This window comes from Trichoderma gamsii (genome assembly GCF_001481775.2).
Source record: "Trichoderma gamsii strain T6085 chromosome Unknown Scaffold_14.2, whole genome shotgun sequence".
NCBI lineage: Eukaryota > Fungi > Ascomycota > Sordariomycetes > Hypocreales > Hypocreaceae > Trichoderma > Trichoderma gamsii.
In genome coordinates this window covers 270535-295893 of record NW_020171351.1, presented here as the reverse complement: position 1 = coordinate 295893, position 25359 = coordinate 270535, and the positions used below count along the sequence as shown (strand labels likewise).

Below are 25359 nucleotides of genomic sequence, written 5' to 3'. Positions count from 1 at the left end.
GTCCTACATGGGTGCTGCAGCCCACCCGATGCTTTCCCGGCACCCTTGGATGCAATACATCACCATCGGTTCTGCATGCCTTAGCGGACCATGCCTGGTTCCGAATTACCGAGCCGGCTACGGCGCATGTCTGCAGAGAAGGACAAGGCAGCATGGAATCTGAAGCATGGAATCTCTTGCTGGCCGTGTATTCTAGAGAATACTGCTATTCTGCGTGTTCATCCAAGACGCCAGAATCAAAGCTCCATCTGGCTGGGATCCCGCCCGCCGTTGTCGTCATGGCTTGACTCGACCGCCATCAAAGCGGCTCACCTGACAGCCACTCGCCCTGTAACGCGCTATGCTGTGGCCTCATAGGCGCCGTTCAGTGGCTATACCAGGTCAGACGTTGAGGCTAGCGCTAGCCCCAGGCGACCCCAGACTCGGAGCTAGAGCTAGGCAATGCACGCTGGGCCATGCAGACTGCACCGTTCAGCCTTGCAAACGCCATTGAGTCTGTATTTCATCCCCTTTTCTCGTTGGTCTGGGGAACTAGACTACAGCCATCCAACATTATTCCATTGTGACTTTGTCTCCTGCCAACAGCAGCAGCCCTCTTCTCCCATGTAAACGCTCCAAGTCGCTGCACCATCCCCGAGCCAAAGCCGATCCGAGGCCCCAAATGACCTGTCTCATGCTAATGCATACCACCCTGATAGCCCACAGCCCCATCCAAGCTTACCACATCCAGAGGCCTTTCATCATATAACATTTGCTCCTCCTTAGCATCCATCCGTCACTATCATCTCAGAGCCTCTTCTCGCATCTTCCTCCGCAATGGCCGAACGAGACGGCTACGGGTCGATGTCGCAGCCGGCCTCTCCCCGCCTCTCGCGCCGGCCACATCCCATGCGTCGCCAGGACTCGGCAAACGACGACGAGCGCGCTCCGCTGCTCTTAAACACCTCTCGATCACGCATCCGCATCCACGGCGGGGCTGCTTCGCCAGGCCGTCCCAACTTGTCCCGCGATCAGAGCTACTCGGGTATGAAGCGTTTGAAAATTCTTGCGACTTGAACAACCGCTAACGTCCATCGACGAGTGTAGACGGCAGTCCGAGCGCCCGACACCACAGCCGCCGCTCCTCCTGGGGACAGCGCATAGTCAATGTCTTCACCGAGCGATCCATGTCAGAATCTAAAGGCTCCATCTTCCCCGACGAGCGAGTATGGTACGATCAGTTTACAAGCACCGATTGGGTGCACGATACGATTGCCGACTCCTATCGCGCGAGGGCGCTTCGCAGCAGAAAGGATTTCTGGGGCCGAGTCCTAAAGACCGTAGATGGTAGCCAGGGCTGGATTCTCAGCGCTCTCTGCGGCTGTGTTATTGCCTTGATAGCATATACGGTCGATGTAGCCGAGTCTGTTGTCTTTGATTTCAAGGACGGTTACTGTACGAAAGCCTGGTATTTTGACGAAAAAGTAAGTAGAAGCATCTTTGTTTGCATTTAGGGACGAGACTTTGATTTTTGGCTTTTGGTCCTTTTACTAATAGAATAACTAGAGATGCTGTCCTAGAGGGAGCACCGAATGCGAAGACTGGAGGACTTGGTCCCAGGCACTGAGTTATCACCCCTTTGGAGAGAAGTGGACAGACTTCCTGTTTTATGTCGGAGGCGTAGTTTTTCTTGCCTGTGCCTCTTGTTGGGTGGCCTTGTGGACAAAGACTGTCGTTCCTTCAGCTTATCGCTTGACCACTTTGGACGAAAATCTTGCCGCCGAGAGCGCTCACCCTGTGCCGGATGAAAGCCCTGGCGATGAAAGCGCTAGTCCTCGACAGGTGGTTGATAGGAAGCCAGCCGATCCTCCCATGGTCTACTACTCAGCAGCAGGAAGTGGTGTCGCCGAAGTTCGAGTCATCCTCAGCGGCTTCGTTCTCCATGGCTTCCTCGGTCTAAGGACGTTGATATTCAAGATGGTCTCGCTGATTTTGAGCGTCTCTTCGGGATTAAGCATTGGCAAAGAAGGCCCCTTTGTCCATATGGCCACTTGCGTTGGTAACATTGCGTGTCGTCTTTTTGCAAAATACGATCGCAACGATGCCAAGAGGCGTGAAGTTCTCTCCGCCGCAGCGGCCGCTGGTGTAGCCGTGGCTTTTGGCGCGCCCCTAGGAGGAGTGCTGTTTGGGCTGGAGGAAGTATCATACTTCTTCCCAGCTAAAACGCTCTTTCGAACATTCTTCGCTTGTATCATCGCCGCGCTTTCTCTCAAATTTTTGAATCCTTATGGTACTCATAAGATTGTCATGTTTGAAATTCGATACCTAATCGACTGGGAATACTTTGAACTGGGATCTTTCATCTTTGTCGGCCTTGTTGGAGGCGCCATGGGAGCTTTCTTCATCAAAGCATCCAAGTATTGGGCACAAACTTTCCGTCGAATCAGGGTTATCAAGGCGTATCCAATGCTGGAGGTCTTTCTCGTTGCTGTTGTCACAGGCCTGCTGAGCTATTGGAATCCATTGACCAAAGTTTCAGTCCAAAAACTGCTCCTCAACTTGGCTTCTCCGTGCGATCGCACCAGGACTGATGGCCTGGGACTTTGCCCGAGGTCGATGGATGACATCCCCTCAATCCTGTCGACACTCATTCTTGCCTTCCTAATCAAGGGGTTCTTGACTGTCATTGCATTTGGAATCGTATGTATTATCTGATTTACCTTTATCAGCCCCGAGGTGGCATACTAACCCTTGAGCAGAAAGTTCCCGCCGGTATCTATATCCCCTCCATGGTTGTCGGAGGTTTAATGGGACGGATTGTGGGACATCTTGCGCAGTGGCTGGTGCTTGCCACTCCCGAATGGAGTGTTTGGGGCGGCTGTGCAACCGCAGCGGATGGAACGTGTATCCAGCCCGGTGTTTATGGTCTCATTGCTGCCGGTGCAACCATGTGTGGAGTAACGCGCTTGTCTGTGACTCTGGCTGTCATTCTGTTCGAGCTCACTGGCAGTCTGGACTACGTTCTCCCTTTCTCCCTATCGATCCTTGTGGCCAAATGGACAGCGGATGCCATTGAGCCGTGCAGTATCTACGTAAGTGAAGCGCGACGAGGTAAATCACAGAAAACAATCCGCTAATTTCCAGCAACAGGATCTTCTTACAAACATGAATGCATACCCATTCCTCAACAATAAGGACAAGCCCATCTTCAGCGGTGATTTGTCTGAGCTGGTCCGCCGCTATCGGAGAGAAAGAATAATTGATATTACGAACTCGCCATCGGTCCCTGCCTCAAGTCTCCGCAGCAAGCTGGAGATCCTTCATCTTCACGGCGAACTGGACGGCGGGTTGCCCATCCTGAGAGACGATGTCTTGGTGGGCCTGATACCCGCGCCGGATCTTCAATATGCTTTGGACCAGTTGCAAGACGAAGTAACCAGTCACTGCTTGATGGACCAGATTCAAAGCTTTGACGAAGATGACGACATTGTTAGGCCCGATCCTACAGATTTCACTCAATACATTGATCCTGTAAGCAGTCATTGATAATAATATCCGGGGGATAAATGAGGCAGAGGCCCTGACTAACAAAAACTATAGGCACCTGTTGCACTAGATATTCGATCGCCGATTGATTTGGCGTGGGAGTGTTTTGTCAAGCTAGGTTTGCGGTACATTTGCGTCTTGAGGGACGGCAAGTATGCTGGCATGGTGAGTAATGGCTATTATACCCTTTCAAAGTCCAATCTTCGGTTCAAATTATACAGTGCTGAGTACTCTTTGCGTTTTAGATCCATAAAAAGACATTCGTCAAATACACACGGGAATTAGAAGACGAGCAAGGTGGTCATTGAGTGAAACGACCTCGAATACGAAGATTTGTAGCCCTATGGAGCGGCTGGACATTGTATAGCATAGAGGCAAAGTTTTGTCCTTTCAGAGTTGTGGTTGATTTCGTTTTGCATACACTTGGCGCATTTGGCTTGGGCCCATGACCGACTTGGATATCGTTGGTCCACACCCTCTTGGATTTTCTATGTTCTTCACGCAGACACAGCAAGACTGCCGACTCGCATTGTTTCTTTGGCGGATTACTGCATGTTATAAGCATGGCAACAGAAGTTTTCTTTATTTTTCTGTTTTGTTCTTTTCTTGGAGCACACGAAAGTATCATATCTGCATAGCTGCGTCTGCTTTGGGCTTTTGGCGGCGATTTATTTTGGCAATAAGATTGGTAGAATACATTATGGATTTCTTGCTCTGGCATTGACACGCGTCTCGGTTCTACTCGTGATTAAGTTTAGTATAGATTAACCTCATGTGGCTTACACTAATTCACTGTGGCTGCACACTCCTCAGCCTTGGACTCTATCCACAGCTTCTAGCCTGAAATCTACTGAGAGGGACAACGAAATAGGCCTATTCCTCAGCGTTTCTCATAACCTCTTTTGGTACATTGGTACATGATATAGTGGCTAAGATGCACTATTCAAATAGGATTGATTCGGCGAAGTTCTGTGCAATACCACTTCCCCTCTGGCAGGGAGACATATACTGCTTAAAAATGATCTGCAATTATGGATAATTTGAGCCGCTGTTCTTTCCTACTTAGAAACATTAATTATCAAGAGAAAGCGAGGAGGCTGGGCAGCTTGGGTCGAAGGGACCAGGAACATGGGCTCGAGGTGGCGGAGATCTGAGATTAGGTTGGTAAGCCGGTAGACTGAAAGATTCATAGATAGTTGCGCCATGATGGTTCGTTGCTTTGATGCGAGAATGAGGAAAGACAGCCAGCCAGGGCGAGAGATTGGTTTTTTTTTCCGTGCTCAAGCCATTCGTCTTCTAGTTAAGTAAGAGGACAAGTATAACATCAACAAGGCAAATGAAGCCGGTTCAGGTTCATCCATTCGGCCTTTTTGTTTTAAGCGAAGAATAAGTTGCTCATTAGCCATTCCAATGTCCAAGTTTTGGATGGCAAGGCTGGCGAAGCGTTTGGAGAATTGTTAGCCACAAAGTATATGCTCTTCGTACACGTACTCAGACCTCGTTAAACTTGTTTTATTTGAGACATTAATGTCATTTGAATGGCATATATATAGAGGCCTACAATCTCATCATGCAGTTTCACTTTCATCTCCCTTTCATACAACTTCGCCGTTCGCTAGGATTCACTCCCCTGGTAAGACGGTTTTGTTTCCGGCACGCTGTCTGCTACAAAGATCTGGAAAGCGTTCCAATACAAAGACCAAGGCAGCCAGACTACACAAGACAATGCCTCCATACGCCGGTCATCGACGTCGAGGTGGCGACTTCAGGATTCCCGGCCGCCACTTCCACCCGGCGCACGAATCACTTCATCGCCGCATCCCAAACGACCAGCTCCTCGTCTACGATGCCACCAGAGGCGTCCAGCAGATCCAGCAGCAGGGCCCCCATGGCGACGAGGTAGATACCGACAGCCTCGTCCTGTCCATTGGGGGTACCTGTCGAAACCCTGGGACCCGCGGGGTTCGAGCAGCCTGGGGCGTCTACTTTGGCCCCGAATCGCCCTACAACGCGAGCGCCCTCTTGGATGCTGCTCTTTCGCAGATGCTGGCCAGGGCTGAGATCGAAGCTCTGCGCCAGGCCTTGGGCACCATCGAGGCCAAGATCATCTCCAGCGACTTCCAACCGCGGAGGTGTATTATCAAGACGAACTCGTCGTATATCCAACGGGTGTTCCCCAGCCTGGTCCGTCGCTTGCGCGTAGATGGTGGGAGGAATGTGTTTGGAGAGAAGGTGGTGTTTTACGAATTGCTCAGGGATATCGAGGAGCGTTTCGAGGATCTGGGCTATGGGGATGGGATAGAAGGAGGCACGGATGTCATGTTCTGGTGTGTCGCACAGGAGGAGAATCGAGAGGCTGACGGGCTCGCGGTTGATGCCCTCGCTCAGCCTCGAAATGGACATGAGGAGAGGAGGTGAAACGAGTTGGTTTGAATGTGAATATGTTGTATAGATGATATGCTTGTAGATATTACGATTTAATATGAACCTTGCTTTTCAGCAAATTATTTCATCATCCAGCATTCTGTAACTGTGGCCAATAACATGAGGATATCTTTTCCTGCGGCCGAACAGTATAACAAATTAAACATACTACCTCTCCGTATACTTTAAAGTGTGTTTTGCGAGGTAGTAAAGTGTTATTGCTTATGTGGACTAAGCATAGCTGAAGTTGGTTGATAAGACATTGGGAATACTTCCATGAGCGAGCGCTCCCTCTTAGGCTAAGACTGCTGACCAAAAAAAACTGAATAAATTCCAAAGTGACAATGATAATGAGTAAATGTGATCAAGATAAGATGATATATATATATATCTACACGTGTTCAAGGATGTTGGACTGCATGCTTGGATATTAGATAGTTAAAAACGTCCAAGCTCGATACGAGCATCGAAACAACCTCCGTGGAGACTCATGCAAGGCCGGAAGCCGGAAGACGGCGCGTTTAAAAGCAAAGTCCCGGAAGAAACACCAGCGAGCCGGACCGGCAACTGGGATGGCACGTTTAGTAATGCACAAGAAACGCGGAAGGGCAACTCACAAAATAGGCAAATTGGTTTGTCTGCTTCCTGTTTCGGGTTGCCGCCCAAAAAAATCGATGCTACCAAGCACGCATGTGACAGCCTGCGTGTGCCTGTCTGTCGCATCGCATCGTCTCCAAAAACGCCAAACTTACACTCCATTGCCTTATCTTGGATCAATGGCACTAAGGCTGCATTCCGTATAGTAAGCCGAGCGACTCCATCACCTATAAGTCATAGTCACAGTCTCAGCATTGGGGAACGACAGGCAGCCCCACGTGGGGATAGTTTGGCTACTGCACATGTCCGATCCGCCAGGGCCAACTAAAACGTAAGACAAATGGGCTTCTCGTGCATGAAATGTCATGGTCAGGTGCGCCGCTTGAAAGGCATTGGGAATGCAGGGCAATTGATCAATTGGCCAACGAGGGGGCCGAGGTCGGGGAGGACAAGGTGAGGAAAGATGGATATTGATTCCAGTTTTGATATACGAATATGGATCTTGACGATTAGCGTCTTTCTAGTGTGTAAGAGAAGACACCAAAAGCGTACTTCTAGATCATCACAGGAACACTCAGGGCAAGCCACGACGGCGCAGCAACAATTAGCCGAAAGCCATGGATTGGTGATGATTAGGTCCCCTGCCTGAATTGGCCGTCTCATCATGCAATTGCTTGTCAAAAAAGCTTCCTTGATCCAATAACGTAAAGAAGGCAGATCCGCCCCAGCCACCAAAGGCGCACCGGCTCCACGACCGGCTCCCCCGATTCCGGCTCGGTGCCGGTCCAGCAGCAGCAAGAGCAGCAAACAACAGCGCCCTTCAGTGGACGCCGCAGCGCCGTCTAGGCCGTCATAGTGCTCTAGCGCCCCTGAGCCTCCTCATGCTAGCACATGGAGCTTCCCCCGCATTGCGCCCCCCCGCAGATAAGCCGCCGCCATCCGTTGATATAAAGCACGACGTCGCACGCACCACGCAGCTAGACGGTGAGACTGTTGACGACACTATTGTTCTTTTTTTTTTTCTCGTCTTTTTTGCCTCTTCGCGTGACATCCTGTGAGGGGAAAGCGCGTGAAGCATTCTCCAACCTCAATTAGGTAATAGAAGAGAGAAAAAGGGAGGAAAGCCCAACGGCGCCTCAAGCCGACGCTACGCAGTCACGACACATAACAGAAACTCGCAAAAGTCCCAGCTGTGTTAACACATAAATACGGCCGTCAAGATGCCTGCTCTACGCGCTGCCCAGGCACTGCGCCCTGCCATCCGCTCTCTCCACGCCGCCTCCCTCAACTCTGCCCGCTGCTTCTCCAGCGCCTCCATCAGAATGGCGTCCAACAAGGCCTTCATCCAGGGCGAGCCCGACGCTCCTGTGCTCAAGGCCAGCATCCCCGGACCGCAGAGCCAGAAGCGGATTGACGAGCTGAGCGAAGTCTTTGATACGCGAAGCATCAACATGATGACCGACTTCACCAAGAGCATTGGCAACTACATCTCCGACCCCGACGGCAACTACCTCCTCGACGTGTAAGTGTATCACCAATTGATATGCTCTCTTCATCATTGCTAACTCGAGGTGACTCAATTCGTACAGCTACGCCCAGATTGCCTCCATCCCCGTGGGCTACAACAACCCCGCCCTGGCCAAGGCCGCCTCCACGCCCGACATGGTCAACGCCATCATCAACCGGCCTGCGCTGGGCAACTTCCCCTCCCACGACTACGCCGAGATCCTCAAGACCGGAATCCTCAAGGTCGCCCCCAAGGGCCTCAACAATGTCTTCACCGCCATGGCCGGCTCCGATGCCAACGAGACCGCCTTCAAGGCCGCCTTCATCTACCGCCGCCAGCTCGAGCGTGGCGGCCCCGACGTCGAGTTCACCCAAGAGGAGCTCGACTCCGCCATGAACAACCAGTCGCCCGGCTCCTCCTCGCTCTCCATCCTATCCTTCAAGACCGCCTTCCACGGCCGTCTGTTTGGCACTCTGTCCACCACCCGCTCCAAGCCCATCCACAAGGTCGACATCCCCGCCTTTGACTGGCCCCAGGCGACCTTCCCCAAGCTCAAGTATCCTCTCGACCAGCACGCCGAGGAGAACGCCAAGAGCGAGCAGGCCAGCCTCGACGAGGTCGAGCACCTGATCAAGACGTGGCACATCCCCCCCGCCGCCGTCATCGTCGAGCCCATCCAGAGCGAGGGCGGCGACAACCACGCCTCGCCCAACTTCTTCCGCGGCCTGCGTGAGCTGACCAAGAAGCACAACGTGCTCCTCATCGTCGACGAGGTCCAGACGGGCGTCGGCGCCACCGGCAAGTTCTGGGCCCACGACCACTGGAACCTGCAGGACCCCCCGGACATTGTCACCTTCTCCAAGAAGGCCCAGGCCGCCGGCTTCTACTACGGCAACCCGGCCCTGCGGCCCAACAAGCCCTACCGCCAGTTCAACACCTGGATGGGCGACCCCGTCCGCGCCCTGCTCTTCCGCGCCATCGTCGGCGAGATTGAGCGCCTCGATCTCGTCAACCACACGGCCAAGGTCGGCGACTACCTCTTCTCCAAGCTCGAGGGCCTGCAGAAGAAGTACCCCGAGCACTTCAAGGACCTGCGCGGCAAGGGCCAGGGCACCTTCATCGCCTTTGACAACCCCAAGCGCGACCAGTTCCTCGCAAAGGCAAAGGAGTTTGGCATCAACATTGGCGGCAGCGGTGCGAGCGCCGTGCGCCTGCGTCCCATGCTGACGTTCCAGGAGCACCATGCCGATATCTTGGTTGACGCTCTGGAGAAGATTGTCAAGGCTTTGTAATGGGATACAAAAGGAGAAGCAAGAAAAAAAAGATAAAAAAATTATGAAGAATATGATGTAAATTAGCGATTTGTTTCAAATACAAGAAAAACGAGTAAAGTTTTAAAAAGCTGCAGTGCTCATTTACAATGACCTGATTTAGCGAGGTTGATTCAACTCATCACACAGACCTTCATACATGCATTCATGTCAGAAAACGCAACACCGCTCTTCCTGCACACATTTCCCAGTTCATCGCTAATACTGTCCGAATACTTTACCTAGCCGATATGACAATAACTCAAAACAAAACGAAAACCAGGCCACTCCATTAAATCATCACTACTACTACTCTACTGTATCATCCCAAGATAGCTACGTTTGGTTATCGATCTCAGTTTGCACTATCGATATCGGTATCAAATATATTAACACCACCTCCCCGCCTATTTTTAGAATGCAACACAACTACGAGTATTTATCTACCTCGTTTTGACATACAATTTGCACACGGCGCTCAAGTACCTACCGTGTATTAACTAGGTACTATAAAGGCCGTACAACCAATACGACCTATCTACCCTTGGTCAGTTTGCAGGACCAATGAAACCCCGCGTCATAAGGAAAAGGATAGGTTTGGTTTTGGTTTCGTTTATACCATTTCCGTGCAATCAGAACGCGCGGGGAATGTTTCGTCATCCCTGAAAAGAGACTTGAAAATGTCCTATTCGTCGCTGCATTTTACTTGCATACTAGACACATATCAAACACTCGCATTTACCCAGACATAAACTCTATAAATAAAGACAACTATCTAAGCAAAATGCCTACCTACCTACCAGTACTAAATCGTACAACCCTCAATTCCTCTTTATACCATATGCCGGGGCGGTAGAATAAAAATAAAAAAAACCAACTCGAATCGTTGATTAATCGTGTGATACAAAGATGTGGGATAGCCTAAGAAAGAAAATAATGGGATGAGATGCCGTTCAACAGCAGCTCAATCTATCTACCTGTGAGATGCCGGAAGAACAAGGGAAAAAATAAGAATAGAAAAACGGAGGAAGGGAAGAAGAGAAACAAAAGAGGAGAAAGAAGCGGGAAGACAGTGCCACCCCCGCTTCGAGACCATGTCATTCGTGATTACCTAGCTCGTTTCGTTTCTCAAAATCCAGAATCATCACTTTCATTCAAGTCCATGTGCACATAGATGCTTCCAAATATCAAAAAGCCGACCGCGCAGGTGATGTAGTAAGAAAACGCCAGTATGCTCCAAATCAACCTCCACACAAATCGTAAAGGAAAGTCAAAAGGGAAGGAGAGCAGAGAAGGAAGAAAAAGGGAAACGTAAAAAAAAAAAAAAAAATTTGCAAGTACATGAAAGGGGATCATGGAGAAATTGAAAGGGTATAATGTTGTGACACTACCAAGAAAGAAACATGAAATGTAGAAACAAACACACACAAAGGTGTCCCTTTAACCTAGCCATTTGGGCCTTTTGACAGAAACCCTGAAAGAAGAGAGTGCTAGGCTGTGGCTAGTACTGTTATTCAGGCTTTGATTTGAGATGGTGCCGTAGGTGCTACTACAGGCATGAGGGAGGCATGATGTCGCGGCTCCGGTTCCAGAGGCATTGGGCGAGGGGATAGTACTTGTCCCATCTCACGTATATTCTCACGCACGTTTGTGGAATTTGCCTCGCTTGACTCTCGCTATCGCCATGGATTAGACTAGCATACAGGTGCTTGCTATTTTTGGCTACTTACTGGTCGTTTCTCATGATCCACCGAGGCAGGAGGTGTGGTTATAGCAGGAAGAGGAGGCGGGGTGGAGACTGAAACTGCACCTGCGCTTGTCTTTCTCCTCTTCTTACTCGGGGGAGAGTCGAGCAGTAGTGGGACGTGCGCTGGAGGTGGCGGCTGAGAACTTCGAGCAGGAGTATCAGGTAGGCGCTGAAGAGCCGGGAGAATAGGCCGAGGCGTGTTGGAGCCCGGAGCAGACTGAGGAGGTCTGGGGGCGATATTGGCAAGACGAGGAGGCACAGCTGTGCTTCTGTCCACCCGCGAAGGACGTCCTCTCTTTCGAGGAGCAGGGGCATTTGGAGCTTCGTAGGGCGGTGCTCGTCTATCCTCAGCATCGGCTGGCGGCCACGGAGACATATTGACGGGCGACATTGGCATGGCCCCAGGGGTTTGGCCACTAGGACTGGTTCTCGGCGCAATCTGTCTTGGATGATTCATACCACTGTTGGCCAGATGATCGTTTTGAGACATTGCAGATCTGTGGTTTGGGGCTGTCGGCGACCGGTTCGCGACTTGCATGCACTGTTCCAGATTGCGGCCTAGAAATCAAGTTAGAATACTAATGCATCGTAAAAGGGTCAAACTAGGAATGCAGCATCATCTGATTCGCCGTACCTGACGGGATTTGCATCGTCATCCAGTTGGGGTCGGACACGTTTGACTCAACAAATCGTATCAACATTTCAACATCAACCGTGCTGCATTTGATCATCTCCGCGAGAACAAATCGCTGAGCAAAAGTGCATTAGTAAAATTTACTTGCGATCTTGCAACTATACAATAAAAACAGAGATCTTTTCAACATACCTTTTCGTCCAAACTGAAAGTAGCAGCCATGGTTTCTGAGAAGAGGGGTTGTTGGAAAAAAGAAGTGGCGTGGTGATATGTCAAAGAGGCAAAGAGCAAAGGAGAATAGGACGTGGTGCTAGCCCTCGCACAAACATTGACGCCGCAAACAAGAAGAGGACTTGAAACTATCGGCAAGAGAAGTAAAAGTAGATGAAAACCAAAAAGGATGCCCTTCGCGAAGAAGCACGGACGGGGGAAGTTATCAGAAACGGCAGCGTTGCGAGATGGAGAGCGAGCGAGTATCGTAGCACGGCCGTGGTCGAGATAAAGCTGATGGTGGTGGTTGTGCAGCCACTCCTCCACAGACCCCTCTCAAGCAGGCAGATGTCGATGCAGATGCTGCAGAGCCAGTAATAATGGGAAACGCAGACCAGAGGCTAGTCGAGAAACAAGTTGCGTCCAAAACAGCATGCCTTGCAGGCGGGCGTTGCTCCGCGGCTCCAGTGGTGGAGGGCCTGGATCCTCGGTCGATGTGGTCTTGAGCCCACTATCGTGAATAACAAGAAATGCACAACACCGGCCGGCAGGCGCGCGGCTTTTCTTTTCCCACGGGCCTCGTGGCTAATACGAGCGGGCTCCTACGGGTCTCGAGGAGAAACAAAAACAAGCAGAATGGAGAGGTGTTGCTTGTGCAGCGTCGATCCGCGACATGCAGTAGCACGCTTGTTGCAGGCAATGAAGCGAGCAGATGCAAAGAAAGACCAGAAGGGTGCAGATTGCCGGGATGGATGGATAAATAAGGCCTGGCCTGTCCTTGCCGGGAGGAAATATGTCTGCTATGTCCAGTCGAAACCCCGGCGCTGAGATTTTGCAGTTTACCTGGATATGCCCGATGCGAGCTCGGAACCGTGGTGGTCGTGACAAGAGCAGAAAAGAGCAGGATGCAGAGATGCTGAAGAAGAAAAGAGACGGAGGAGGGAAGAAGAAGGCGGAGGGGGGGTGTTGAAAAAGACAGAAAGGACGGGAATTAGAAAGAAATCCGGAGCCCTTGGAAGTCGTAGGACTGTCTCTTGCTCTTTCCTCAGGGCAGAGCAAGCAGAAGGTTGCCACGGTGGGCTGGGGCGAATGGCAAGGCACAGGCAGGCCTATCTGGATCTGGATACGAGTACTAGCAGTAGTAGCAGTAGTAGCAGTATCCTATCCTACAGTATACCTGACGCTGTCTCTCGCTGTCTCTCGCTCTCTCTGTCGTCGTCTCTCGCTGTGCTTCCTCGGCTACTGGGCGGTTGGCGGTGCAGTTGGCAGAGCTGAGCAGCAGGGGAGCCGTTGCGAGTGGCCAAAGAGAGCCCGCGAGGCAGTTTGTTATCGACAGCCGGCCAGACAGACATCCAACAGGCCCTGCTGCGCCGCACGTCGCTCTGTATAGCCCGCAAGCCGGTGCTGCGAGGATGCTAGTACCAAGACGTGCAAGCAAGGGTTGTTGCCGTATGCACGAGCGTCAGTCCCGGCCTCTGACGCTTTTCCCAAGACTGAATGATCGTTGCCCGCTGGATCTGGATTCGAAAAAAGACACAAGAAAATATTGCCCGCCAGACCACCCCCCCTGGCTCGTCTTGGTGGCATCGACCGCGAATGGAGCATGGAGCAAGGTAATCTGGACGCACAGCATGTACAGAATGCCCGTCCGGCATGTACTTTGTACCCCACGACTCGCAGCTCTGGCCCTGCTCCCCAGCCAAAGCGCAGCTACTCGTCGGTACAACGTGTGCACATGATATTGAGGTATGACGGCACCCTGCAGTGGCGATTTGACAGAACGATCCAGAGGCCGCCGCACGCTAATATATGGAGGGCCGTCGGCAACCTGGCTGAGGGCGCTGTGAGTGGCGTGTCTGGCTGATCCAGTCTGGTCCAGCCTGATCCAGTCGCGGCCAGAGTAGGCAATTCTGCGACTCGCATGCCTGCTGAGGTCTGCCAGGCCTTGCCGGGGAGCTGCAGCGCATCGTTAGATGGATGGGGAGCCGCGTCGCCGTTGCTGCTTCCGGACCGTCTGCTAGGCCTGAAAGGCTTACTTTGAGCGTCCGCTGTCTCGCATAGACGGCGAGGGAGGGGGGTTGATCCTTGAGGGTGGAGTGGGAGGGCCCCGGACCAGGACTAATACCTGGGTTAGTAGCTGATGCTATTCCGTGAGGAGCGGCACCTGCACAGCTGTGTCGAGCATGGCGGAGTGGCGTATACCCGTACATTGATGCTTGCACGTATATGCTTGCATTCGCATGTGCATATGTGTGTATATAGAGCTGCAAAAGAAAAGACAGCGACGAAAATGGAGAGAATCGAAGCATGAACGATGCTCTTCTTTTCCTTTGCTCCCAAGAGCCAAGACAAGACAGGCCCTTTTTTCGACTTTTGGCCTCGATGGAACGCTCCGTTTAGTGAGACGGCCGTGTCTAGTGAACATGGATGCGCCTTAGCCATGCGGACGGGCGCCTGTTTAGCCGGGAGCGGGCCTTGCGGTGGCACGGGTACCAGAGCGACAGGGAGGCCACGGGGCGATGGCGCCCTGGCTCGAGGTATCGAGGTACTTGCGTCGTGGGAGAGAAAAAGAGCGCGGGAAGGTACTTTGCAGCGAGGGCCTTGGAGTTGTCCAGCTTGCTCCAGGCTGGCTGTACCCATCTCAGCATGGGTCCAGCAACAAAAACTCCAGCCAACACCAGCACTATCAGCAGCACTATCAGCAGCACAGCGGCAGCATCAGCAACACCACCAGCAACAACAACATCAACACGACGACACGACAAGACACGACACGACCCGTAGCCGCAGCCGCAATCGCACTGCATCTCGCGATCGCCATGTCCCAACACCATCGTCATCGCCCGCCATCTCATCCCAGCAGTGGTACCTCGCAAGTCACTGCCTGGTCTGCGGCATGACCAAGGTTTCATTCGTCGTCCGCACGCAGGCGGCTAGGCGGGTCCTCTCGCAGATACGTCGTCCAAGGCGGCCTTTGTATGGCCCGTCGTACCAGGGCATGGCAACTTCGGTGAAAGTCGTGGCTCTGGATCTCTCCCTCGCCCTGGCGCTGCCAAACCGTGCAGTGCAGAACGAGGCAAACGGGCTCGACCTCGTCCCATCCATCTATTCCCTCCACCATCCACCATCCATCTTGTCTCATGGCTGTACCGTATCATATCATACGGCTTGCCTCGTCTCGCCTCCCCTCCACCAGCCGGCGGCACAACCCTCAGATCGCCATGGAATTAATATAGCGGTGCGCGAACCATCTTGGCCAGTACCGCCAACTACCGAGGAGGCCCTTGGTCGTCCTGTTGGGTTGGTGCTGTAGATGGACCCCAGCAAGCTCGGGTGCTGGACGAGGCCAGGCCACGGCGCCATCCGATTTGCTGCGCGCTACCACGCCTAGGCGATGCGACACACAGCCGACGCTCCAGACGCCGTCAAGCATGTATCGTCGAATGGGTGTGGCCATACCTGACGTGCAGCTGCATCGCGGCGGACCTGGTTGCGCTCAATCGGCCAATCCCACGCCGGCCATCGCCCGCCTGACTGTCTTGCGTTGACGTCCGTCCCTCAGCACCAGAAGCGGCAAGCTCGCTTTTTTTTTCTCTCATTGTTGTCTTGGCTCTCGTGTCATCCGTCGTCCTGTTCTGCGCTCGTTTCCTGCCTGTCTGACTCCATCCGGCTTGCTTGCTGAGCAATGGTGGGGGTGGCCGCTCAAATGGCCGCATCGCACCAGATATGCATCGCGGCGGCCATTCGCTCCATGAATCTTGTGCTTGCACGATAGTAGCTGCAAAGCAAGGCTCCGGAAAGAGGTTTCGAGTTAGTAAAAACGACGTCTGTTGCGCGCGTGATGCAGCACGGCATCGAGCTGACTGCTATTCGCCCATTGGCCCACTGGCTTTGCGTCTGCTCAAGAGCAGATTGGATGGCCACAAGACCACTGGGCGGCGCCGCACCAATCATGCCGCGCTCTGCGCTCTTGTCAGATGCCTCTGCCGCAGCGCAATCCACACAAGGTTCGTCACAAGTGACTGGCGAGTATGGCTGGCTGCACAAATGAGAAGAAGGGATATTCTTAGACGGTGGCGTCCCCGTCCCGTTAGCCGCGCTTCAGACGAACCATGAAGCGAGGCGAAAGCATCGCGACCTCACCTCTGGCAATTGCTTCACTTTTTTTTCTGCCACCGCTCGTTCGACGACACAAAGACTACCTGGACTAAACCATCGGATCCTGCCTCTTATATAGGCTCGCTATTTCAACAAGAACCGGTTCCTTATTGCGGCCAATACCTCATGCATAATGAGCTGGCACCCACAAGACCCACTCATGTACAACACATCATAAAAAAATTCTCTGCGCAAAGGCGGTAGACACTCGAGCAGTGATGCTTCCCTACCTGGCCTTGCAAGACTGCTTCGTTTTTTTCCTTTTTCCCGGGATGGGCTCCCCTTGGTTGGTGAATTACGTCGGATCTTCCAATCGCATCTTTTCGAACTCAACATGGTCGTACCACTTTCAATGCCTGCCTTTTTGTTACGTCGCCACGTGGCCGCAGCTACAAACGCTTGCATGGCCAAACCTGGGGTTGAAACTCTACATGTAATTCGCTGGCAGCAAGCCGCTTCCGTTTGCCGGCCAATTTCGGCCTGGATTTTTCATTCTTCTATCTTTCTCTCAGCTGCCTTTTACCAACTTGCACATCAGCCGGAACGCTAAGCAATATTCCCGTGCGCTTTTGAGGCTGTTCGGTTTGGGTTTCTTCCTGAGAGACGGCAACGCCGGTGTTGACCACCTTTGGGGTAAGCACCCTTGTGAAGTGGCGGTCAAGATGCGACTCTGCGATTATCCTGCCATAGACTTCTGGATGGTGGCCCACGATCAATTAGCCCTGATCTGTGCAGGACTGTTCACTGAACTGCATCCCACTCAGGTGGCACGAGAATAGCGGGTTGTGACCAACAAGACATGCGGGCTGGAGGCGGACAGAGTCTGTCTGGTGTAAGTGAATCAGGCCGCTCGTGCCTGGCTGCCCGAGACACCATCGGTTGAGCAGTAAGGCTGAGGCCAAGTCTCGCCAGCTGCTCAATACCACCACAGGCAAGGCTAAAACTGCACGCATTGTCCTCGCTTGGGGACCAGCTGTGCTTCTGACGACATCCAATCTTGCCAACTCATCTTGGTTCCCCCCTTGCGAGGGCGCTAAACGGCTTTCACGGCCTGGCGCCAAATGTCTGAGCCCGAGATGCTGCCATTGGTCCATGCACTGGATGTCACAGCTTGGCTCAATCTGTTCTTGCAGCTGAGCGAACCTTTTTCTAGAACTTGCCTTGCAGCATGCTGAACTCAACTTAGAGCCTAATACTGTGCACTAAGTGCATTTCATTTTGGGAGATCTGCGGCTTGATATAACCACCATACATGTTGCAAGTGTGTGCTCTGTATAATATCCGTAATTTCCAGTCTGGGTCACTACTTACACATTTAGCAGCAAGAAATGGATGCATCTCTCTCGTCTACCCAAGTAATGCACTTTTTCCTTTATTTGCACCCCAAAAGCTGCCATTTCTTCGTGATGGTCCCATTGGCTACATGCACAGCATAGGCTGCAAATGCCTTGGTGTCCTGCATCTGGATGAGTCAATGGAAAATACATTTGTATGTTTGCTCTTCATCTCGACTCAAAGAGCCACCAAAAAAGCGGCAGCTGAGTCCCCCCTTGGTGGTTCTAAATTCGGCGCGCCGGGCCTAAGAAAATCCGCTGGCACCGCTACCGGTACCTCTAACTCCGACTGCCAGGGTCTGGACGGCCAGCTTAGTTGGGACGCCTCTCTGGCTCGAGGCGAGAGGTGCAAACCCGACTTCGAAAAGCTTCTGCTTTGTTTTCATTCCAGCCTCCCAACCCTCGACTACCGATGCGAATCCTGAAGCCGCCGGTCCTTTCATGCATTCGCTTCTCCACCACCCTCGCGTTTCTGCCCAATCTCTCCTAATTCGCTTTCCGCACGCGGCACCCTGCCCTGCGCGTATCTTCTAAGGGAAAAGAGGACCACCAAAAAAAAAAAGACAGCTGCCACCGCGACGCCCTTCTGAGCAACCTCTCACCCTTGGATCAGACTATTTCCCTTGCCCTGGCAGAAGATCAAACGCTGCATCTCTCGCTTCCTCGCTTCCACACTGCAGACTAGGCTGTCAAATGGAGGATGACGAGAACACAACGAGCAGAATGGAAAAGGTGAAGCTCGAGGACGCCGTCGAGAATGGCGCGCACTTGGAATCCGCCGCGAGAGGCTCGACCTCGACCCCCAAGCTTCGCAACAGCGAGGCCCCCTCGCCAAGCTCCATGGACGGCACAAAATCGCAGAGCGAGAGCGTCGGCACCCCCAGCTCGACCACCAGGCCTGCGCGGTTGTCGCGCAAGTCGTCCCAGAAGCCGCCCGCTCGCGAGGTCCCGCTATATTCCCACCTCCCAGGCGTAACCGAGGAGTCATGCACAACTTTCCAGGTTATTCCTGACTGTCTCTATGGATCGAGGAATCTAGGCTCAACCGACAACGACTCTCTAGACTGTGACTGCAGAGAAGAATGGCGTATGTTGTACTCTTTCTGCCCCCCTCCCCTCTTCCTCCTCTCCTTTCTCTCTGCTTGAACCCCCCTTTCTTTCCTCGTCCGTGGCATTCTGGATCATAGGACAACCTCATCTTATTCCCCATTATTTTGCTGACTACGAAGCAGGGGATGGCGAAAATTTTGCTTGTGGCGAGGAGTCGGACTGCATCAACCGTGCGACCAAGATGGAGTGTAGCGCTAATGCAGGAAACTGTGGCGGCGGTTGCCAGAACCGGCGCTTTCAGCGCAAGCAGTATGCAGACGTGACGGTGATCAAGACCGAGAAGAAGGGCTTCGGCCTTCGCGCCAACGCCATGCTTGAGCCTAATGATTTCATCTATGAGTATATCGGAGAGGTCATCAACGAGCCGACATTTCGGCGGCGCATGCTTCAGTATGACGAGGAGGGCATCAAGCACTTTTACTTCATGTCGCTCAACAAAAACGAGTTTGTAGACGCCACGAAAAAGGGAAATCTGGGTCGATTTTGCAACCACTCGTGCAATCCCAATTGTTTCGTGGACAAATGGGTCGTCGGCGACAAGCTTCGCATGGGCATCTTTGCCTTGCGCAAGATTCAGGCGGGCGAAGAGCTTGTGTTCAATTACAATGTCGATCGATACGGCGCGGAGCCTCAGCCCTGTTATTGCGGAGAAACGAACTGCGTTGGCTTCATTGGAGGAAAAACGCAGACAGAGCGCGCCACCAAACTGCCTACTGCCACCGTCGAGGCTCTGGGTATCGATGCTACCGACGGCTGGGATACCCATGTCCCCAAGAAGCCTCGAAAGAAGCGTCCCGATGAGGATGACGAGGAATATGTCAACAGCATACAGCCTCGAAGCTTGGATGACGACGATGCTCGCAAGGTCATGGCTACGTTGATGCAGTGCAAGGAGAAGTGGATTGCCGTCAAGCTGCTCGAGCGTATTCAACGCTGTGACGAAGAGCGTGTTATTCATTCCGTGATGCGCATGCACGCATACCAAATTCTCAAAACAACGCTCAACACATTTATCGATGATCGCAACGTCGTCTTACAGGTTCTGGCCATCTTGGACAAGTTTCCACGACTAACAAGGAATAAGATTCAAGACTCCAATATCGAGGTGACAATCCAATCTCTTTGTCAATCCGAGCATGAAGATGTCTCTTCCCAGTCCAAGAAACTGCTTGATGAATGGAGCAAACTCGAGGTCGCCTATCGGATACGAAGGCGCAAGGTTGACCCCAATGCACCGGCAACCACAGCCATCTTTGAGGAGCGAAGAGGACAGGCTCGAGAAGAAGAGGCGGCCGCGGCAGCGGGCTCTCAGTCGACCCCCAAGACGGCCTCTCCACGCCCCATTGATGCTCCCAAGGGACCGCGAAGCAATGTGCCGCAAAGGAATAACTCCTATTTCAACAATGGCCTTCGTCAACGTAGACCATTCCACAATGCCCTGCCTGTAGGGTGGTTTACCGCCAAGGATGCGAATGGTAACACGTACTTTTATAACAAGCAAGGCAAATCAACTTGGGAACGGCCAACGCAGCCGGCGGCGGAGCAGACACCAAAAGCCCCGTCCAAGGCCATCCAAGAACAGCTTCTTATTCAGAGCATCATTGACAAGGTGACCAAAGAGGGCACGCCGAAACAGCCAGCTTCACAGACTCCGGCACCAGCCGAAGCCTCTCCAAAGGAGTCCAGAAAGGATAAGTGGCGGGCTCTGCCAGTTGAGAAGCAAATGAAACTCTACGAACACACAGTATGTTCATTCCACATTATCCCTGCATCTCTGATTTCATGCATTTCCTTTCCTGCCGGAGCCAAGGCTGACAGACGTTGAAATAGGTATATCCTCCTGTGAAGCACGTGTTGGACAAGTTTCGACATAAGCTTCCCAAGGAAGAATTGAAGAGGCTTGGAAAGGATGTTGCACGGAAGTTGGTAGCATCTGATTACAAGAACAACCGTGTCAGCGACCCTGCCGCGCCCCTCACCGAAAAACAGGAGCGAAACATTAAGAAATACGTCAAGGACTTTTTGGATCGTGCGGTTGCCAAGTACGAAGCGCACCACAGAAAGAGGACGTCTGAACCCGCGCAGAGGAGCGCAGGCAGTGAGCAGGCTACTACTAATGGCAAGCCGGCCTCTGGAGCAGACAAGCCTGGCGATAGCCCAGACTCTTCTCAAGATCGAGAGGTCACTGCGGAGGATATTGTTCTAAGTGACATGGAAGAGGAGTCGCCTGAAGGCGCTGCTGACCGTAAACGGAAGCGAGATGCTGAGGTCCTTGTGGCCTCTGTCGACTCGCCACTAGACGGACCTGAGATGAAGAGATTAAAAGAGGATGACCCAGATGGGGCTACTCCCCCTCCACCGCCGCCACCTCCCCCAGAGAACCCTGGTGCAGCTCGCACAGAGGAGGCGCAGGCTTTGCTTGAACAAGAAGAGGCTTTAGTACGAGAGAATGAGGAGGCGCAGAGGCTTGACGAAGAAGAGCAAGCCCGGAAGAAGGCTGTGGCCCGGCCCAACTCTGATGGCCCGGCCGGACAACAGACGTCTATGGACGAACATGGCAATGCCCTCCAAAAAGAGCTGCTGAGCCATTAAATTTTCTGTTGGTATCTTAAAACTTTCAGTAAGGTATCAGTATAATTCAAGATTATCCTGGATTTGCACATATTACACATTAATGCACAAACTATTTGCTTTCACTTTCTATTTTTCGACGGGGAGTTTCAGGGGTCACGATAGAAAACTGCATTGTATTATACCTACGGTTTTTTTCCATTATTCTTTTCACCTTTTTTTTTATCCTTCTACATTCTCTCTCTGAGAAATTTTGCTTTCCTATCTTTTTTATCATTATTTAATATTTCATGGACTCCCTTGGCTGTAGGGAGCGGTAGAAAGGTGGCGCATACCCCTTTTTCTCTACAGAGGAAATAATCCGACGTTCCGCCTTTCTATTTCATTTTTCTCATCATTTTTGATATCTTCTTCTCTATTACACCATTATGGAGTAGCCAAAAAGAGGATATTTGCTGTTTTCTTTGCTCTTTTGGAGGACATGGCGTCATATTCCATTTTTTTTGGGGTTTGGGCCTTTTTTTTTTTTTTTTTTTTTTTTTTTGGGAAACTTGGGAAAAAGTGGAATACCTAGTATTGTCTGTCAATAGGAATTTTCCTTTACCTTTAATCATCACTTTCATTACTTAGCTTGCTTTTCTCTTCTTTTTAAACAGATCTGAAGGCGTGGTACGCTATATGAGATAATGAGAGGAATAAACTATTTCTTCTTGAGCGGGAGTTTTTTTTTTTTTTGCATTGTTCGTGTCAAATGCTGGAATTTGGTGCTGCTGCATATGTCACACAGAATTATGTAAAGGGGGCGTTTGTGAGAGTGCTTTGCTTGCTTTGGTGGGGGGCCTTTTTTGGGAGAGCGGTGGTACTGCTGTAAGTTGTGGCCGAGTGTAAGATGAGCGAGCTTGTATACAGTAAAGGTGAAATGCGTCAATCTGATTTACAAACCATGCGGATGGAATACAACGAGGAAATAGAGGATGATACTATTATAGCAAATGATCAACTTTAGCCTTTTCTTCAATTGTAATGCGAGATATTAAAAGTTATACCTAGTGCGCCCAGAACATATCCCAATAGAAAACGCCATCGCCCAAGTTGCCATAGAAATCGTCTAAATATCCCCAAGATTGTGCACATGTACGCATGCATGTGTTATGTAGCCCCATCAAATATATACAGCACCAAGACAACGGGGGCCTTCTTGGCTTAGAGTTACCAAGTTAGTCCTCATCTTCATCGCTCGAAGAATCATCACCGCCTCGTTTCCGCTTCTTCTTATTCTTCGCCTGATCCTCCACCTCCTCCTTCCTCATAAACACATAGCTCCTCGCCGGCCTCTCCTCGCCCTTCCAACCGGCGGAGCTCTCATCCCCTTTCTTATTCCTCACGACGCCAAACGTCCTCGCGTGGTGATAGCCCGGGTAGGCAGTCGCCTGGAAACGAAAGCTGCGCTCGAGCTGCAGCCCCGCGTGGCGGCCGAGGTCGCGGATGTTCCAGAGGGTGTAGGGCTCGCTCTCGAAGAGGGTGACGACGATGGAGCCACCCGCGGCGAGGGGCGCGGCGGGCGAGGCGAGGGCGCGCTGGAAGAAGGCGACGAGGAGCTCTTGGTTGTAGCGGACTTGGCGGTTGACGTCGGTGGATTTGCCGCCGACGTGGGGAAAGTTGAAGATGATTCGGTCGTGGGGGGTGCGGGCGATGGAGGACGGGAACTTTGTGGCGTCGACGTTGTAGACGAGCTTGTTGTTGACGGCGAGGGGCTTGTGCTGCCCTGCTTGTGAGTCCTCAGAGTCGTAGTCCTCGACAGGCTCTTCTTCTCCCGAGTGACCGGCGTCAGACCCGGCGCCGTGGCCGGGGCTTGCGGGAGGAGCATCGGCGTCCGGGCGGCGGTTGACCACGGCAATGTTGGTATCCACGGCGGGGTACTTTTCGACCAGCTCGGCGTGGTCCCTCTCGAGGACGGTTGCGGTGACGTTGGTGCAGCCGTGGTGCTGGATGATGGAGGCGGCAAAGCTCAGATCGGCCTCGCCCACCAGCAGGATGCGGTCGCTGGGGCTGAAGGGGATGACGGGCTCGTCATGGTGCTGCTGGCGGTGTTGCTTCTTTGCGGATTGGAGGGGCTTCTTGGACGGGCCTTGGTCTTTTTGCTGTGGGCGCGCAGCAGGCCGCTGGGGTCCTTTTTGGTGCTGCAGCTTTCGTCTTTTGGCCATTGAAGCTTTCTGCAGTGAAATAGAGTTCTACTTTGCTGAAATAAAAGGTTGAAGCAGTCCAGTGGCGGCAGCAGCAGTAGCAAACAAGAGAAGAAAAATGTTGTTTGGAGCTCGAACGCTATGGGGCGTGTACTAAAAAAAAAATCTCGGATGGAAATGGAAAAAAAAGAAATAAAGGGACCAACCAGCTACGGCACGGTACAACGCGCGCCAAAGCTCCAGCAGCTCCCCCAAGGGAAGATCTCACGTGCAAGTGCAACTAAACTTGGCGGGATGGCGGCAGCGGGATTGCGACGGAGACGCGCCCAATCAGCGACGAAGGCTACAGCGGTTGAAGCCCAAAAAGCGCAATTTTTTAGGTGCCGTGGCCAAGAGAGCCGCGCTAAAACCTGTAAGGCCTGACCCTGTTTAACGCGCGATCGTGTCGCTTCTTTTTTTCTCAGCAGCACACATCATGTTCTTTTGCGGAGCCAGAGCCCGCTGCGCTACAGCAGCTGCTGCAGATGACAGAATCTGAGACTTGAGATCTTGTGCAGCGGCTTGGCTTTTCTTGGATTGCCTTTTTAGATTTACTCTTCTCGTATGGCAGTTCGCTTCCGAATGCAGGTGCACACTGAACATCATTCAGATAGTTGTTGTCATGCAGTAGCCCGATACGAAATGCAAGGAGCAGCAGCTCATACGCGGCCATCTCAAAACCAATCACTCAGCTGCTCGGCAAGGCTCCCCAAAGACAAAGCACCACGTAGCCGGCGGTTTCTCGCTAGCAAGGTACAGGTACGTTTCCAGCCTATTGCCGTGGCCGCAGCCAACGTCCCAAAGAGGCAATCGGGGATATAAGTGGAGCGGGTCCTGTTTGCCGCCATTGTGCCGCAGAGAAATCGGCCTGCAGCTGCAGACGCCCTCAATCAGACACATCAGCAGCCCGGCGTGAGAGGAGCAATACGTGGAAATCAGCCAAATGACAACTATTCGAACATGCAGTCAAAGTGTTTCGTAGCCTCTGTATCGTAACTTGTGCTTGAAGCCGCCTGTGAGCCCTGGCCAATAACCAGGCGCCATTGCGCTCCCATCTCAAGGGGTGCGTGGCAGAAAGTCAGTTCAACGTGACATTTGTTCGGCAAATCACTCTCGCACAGCTTTAGCTTCCTTCCGCGGAGCATCACGGAATGCACGCGGCCCACCCCAAGAGCACTGTGTGGTGAATCACCGCTGAGGCGAACGAAAATCAGGCTTTGCATGTCATGCCCAACGTGGCAGCGCAGTTCACGAGGATGACGCGAAGGAGGGAAGATTCCAGGGCAACCAGCAAAGCAACAGGATCTCGTGTCCCCCCACTGAAGGACATGCCTTGCATCAACAGAGGCACCAATCTTGCAGTGAACAGCTGAGCAGCGCAGAGATTGATGCTGTGCTACAAGCTGCTGAGAAGCTACCTATGCTTCAATTCGTGGACAACACGGACGATACCTAAACTTAGAACGGCCACGAACTAACACATTGCCATGCTTTCTTCCTGTTTTGCCTTTGTATTGAGTATAAAAACCGCCGCCTCCCACAGTAAAAGGCTCAAGCTTGACCTTAACGCCGGGCAGCAATACAGCCTCAACTCTGCTCCGCTCTTTGATTTGGGCCTCGTTAAGTGAGCGCATGCTCAAGTCTCGCAGCTGCACCTCTCCGCTGTGCGGTAAACAGGAGTTTTTTCGTTTGGTTTGGCTCGTCCCGTCTCGCCCCGGGTTCCTGCAAGTCACCGCTACCTGCTGCCAGCCAGAGCGCCCCCCAGCAGCCCGCTCCAGCGCGGCAACCGGAGATTCACCACGTCCGTACCAACCAGAGGCGCGGGAATAAGGCCATACTGCACCGAACCGGCTTAGCGCCACGTTCCTGAGAGCGCTGCTACCAATCACGGGGCGCCACTCGCTGAAAGCAGCGGCCTGGAGAGCCTGCGGTGCGCTGGGGTGCAAAGTCGCGGGTACCTGGCAGTGACCGGGCGCCCACTTTAGCCTTGCGCTGCCGGTGCGCTGCAAA

General features: G+C 52.5%; 7 protein-coding genes across 7 annotated transcripts; 4 read left to right on the top strand and 3 right to left on the bottom strand.

The window, feature by feature from the left end:
* Positions 1 to 816: 816 nt before the first annotated feature.
* Positions 817 to 3833, top strand: TGAM01_v204789 (chloride channel, other eukaryote; the record flags this gene model as incomplete). The annotated part of the gene is made up of 7 exons (XM_024549510.1): positions 817 to 1024; positions 1087 to 1463; positions 1546 to 2679; positions 2739 to 3071; positions 3130 to 3510; positions 3580 to 3690; positions 3771 to 3833. 7 exons carry the CDS (start codon positions 817 to 819, stop codon positions 3831 to 3833), a joined length of 2607 nt encoding a protein of 868 aa, XP_024405740.1.
* Positions 3834 to 5250: 1417 nt separating this feature from the next.
* Positions 5251 to 5943, top strand: TGAM01_v204788 (hypothetical protein; the record flags this gene model as incomplete). The annotated part of the gene is made up of 1 exon (XM_018801514.1): positions 5251 to 5943. One exon carries the CDS (start codon positions 5251 to 5253, stop codon positions 5941 to 5943), a length of 693 nt encoding a protein of 230 aa, XP_018665307.1.
* Positions 5944 to 6379: 436 nt separating this feature from the next.
* TGAM01_v204787 (hypothetical protein) lies at positions 6380 to 6708 on the bottom strand (the record flags this gene model as incomplete). Its single annotated transcript, XM_024549509.1, has 2 exons — positions 6380 to 6516; positions 6567 to 6708. The coding sequence occupies 2 exons, from the start codon at positions 6706 to 6708 to the stop codon at positions 6380 to 6382; spliced, it is 279 nt and encodes a 92-aa protein (XP_024405739.1).
* Positions 6709 to 7766: 1058 nt separating this feature from the next.
* On the top strand, positions 7767 to 9345 carry TGAM01_v204786 (4-aminobutyrate aminotransferase; the record flags this gene model as incomplete). Its single annotated transcript, XM_018801515.1, has 2 exons — positions 7767 to 8068; positions 8136 to 9345. The coding sequence occupies 2 exons, from the start codon at positions 7767 to 7769 to the stop codon at positions 9343 to 9345; spliced, it is 1512 nt and encodes a 503-aa protein (XP_018665308.1).
* Positions 9346 to 10877: 1532 nt separating this feature from the next.
* Positions 10878 to 11966, bottom strand: TGAM01_v204785 (hypothetical protein; the record flags this gene model as incomplete). The annotated part of the gene is made up of 4 exons (XM_018801516.1): positions 10878 to 11039; positions 11094 to 11668; positions 11745 to 11859; positions 11937 to 11966. 4 exons carry the CDS (start codon positions 11964 to 11966, stop codon positions 10878 to 10880), a joined length of 882 nt encoding a protein of 293 aa, XP_018665309.1.
* A 6173-nt stretch (positions 11967 to 18139) lies between these two features.
* TGAM01_v204784 (histone-lysine N-methyltransferase, H3 lysine-36 specific) lies at positions 18140 to 21148 on the top strand (the record flags this gene model as incomplete). The annotated part of the gene is made up of 3 exons (XM_018801518.2): positions 18140 to 18533; positions 18679 to 20300; positions 20387 to 21148. The coding sequence occupies 3 exons, from the start codon at positions 18140 to 18142 to the stop codon at positions 21146 to 21148; spliced, it is 2778 nt and encodes a 925-aa protein (XP_018665311.2).
* Positions 21149 to 22344: 1196 nt separating this feature from the next.
* Positions 22345 to 23331, bottom strand: TGAM01_v204783 (hypothetical protein; the record flags this gene model as incomplete). Its single annotated transcript, XM_018801519.1, has 1 exon — positions 22345 to 23331. One exon carries the CDS (start codon positions 23329 to 23331, stop codon positions 22345 to 22347), a length of 987 nt encoding a protein of 328 aa, XP_018665312.1.
* Positions 23332 to 25359: the final 2028 nt, after the last annotated feature.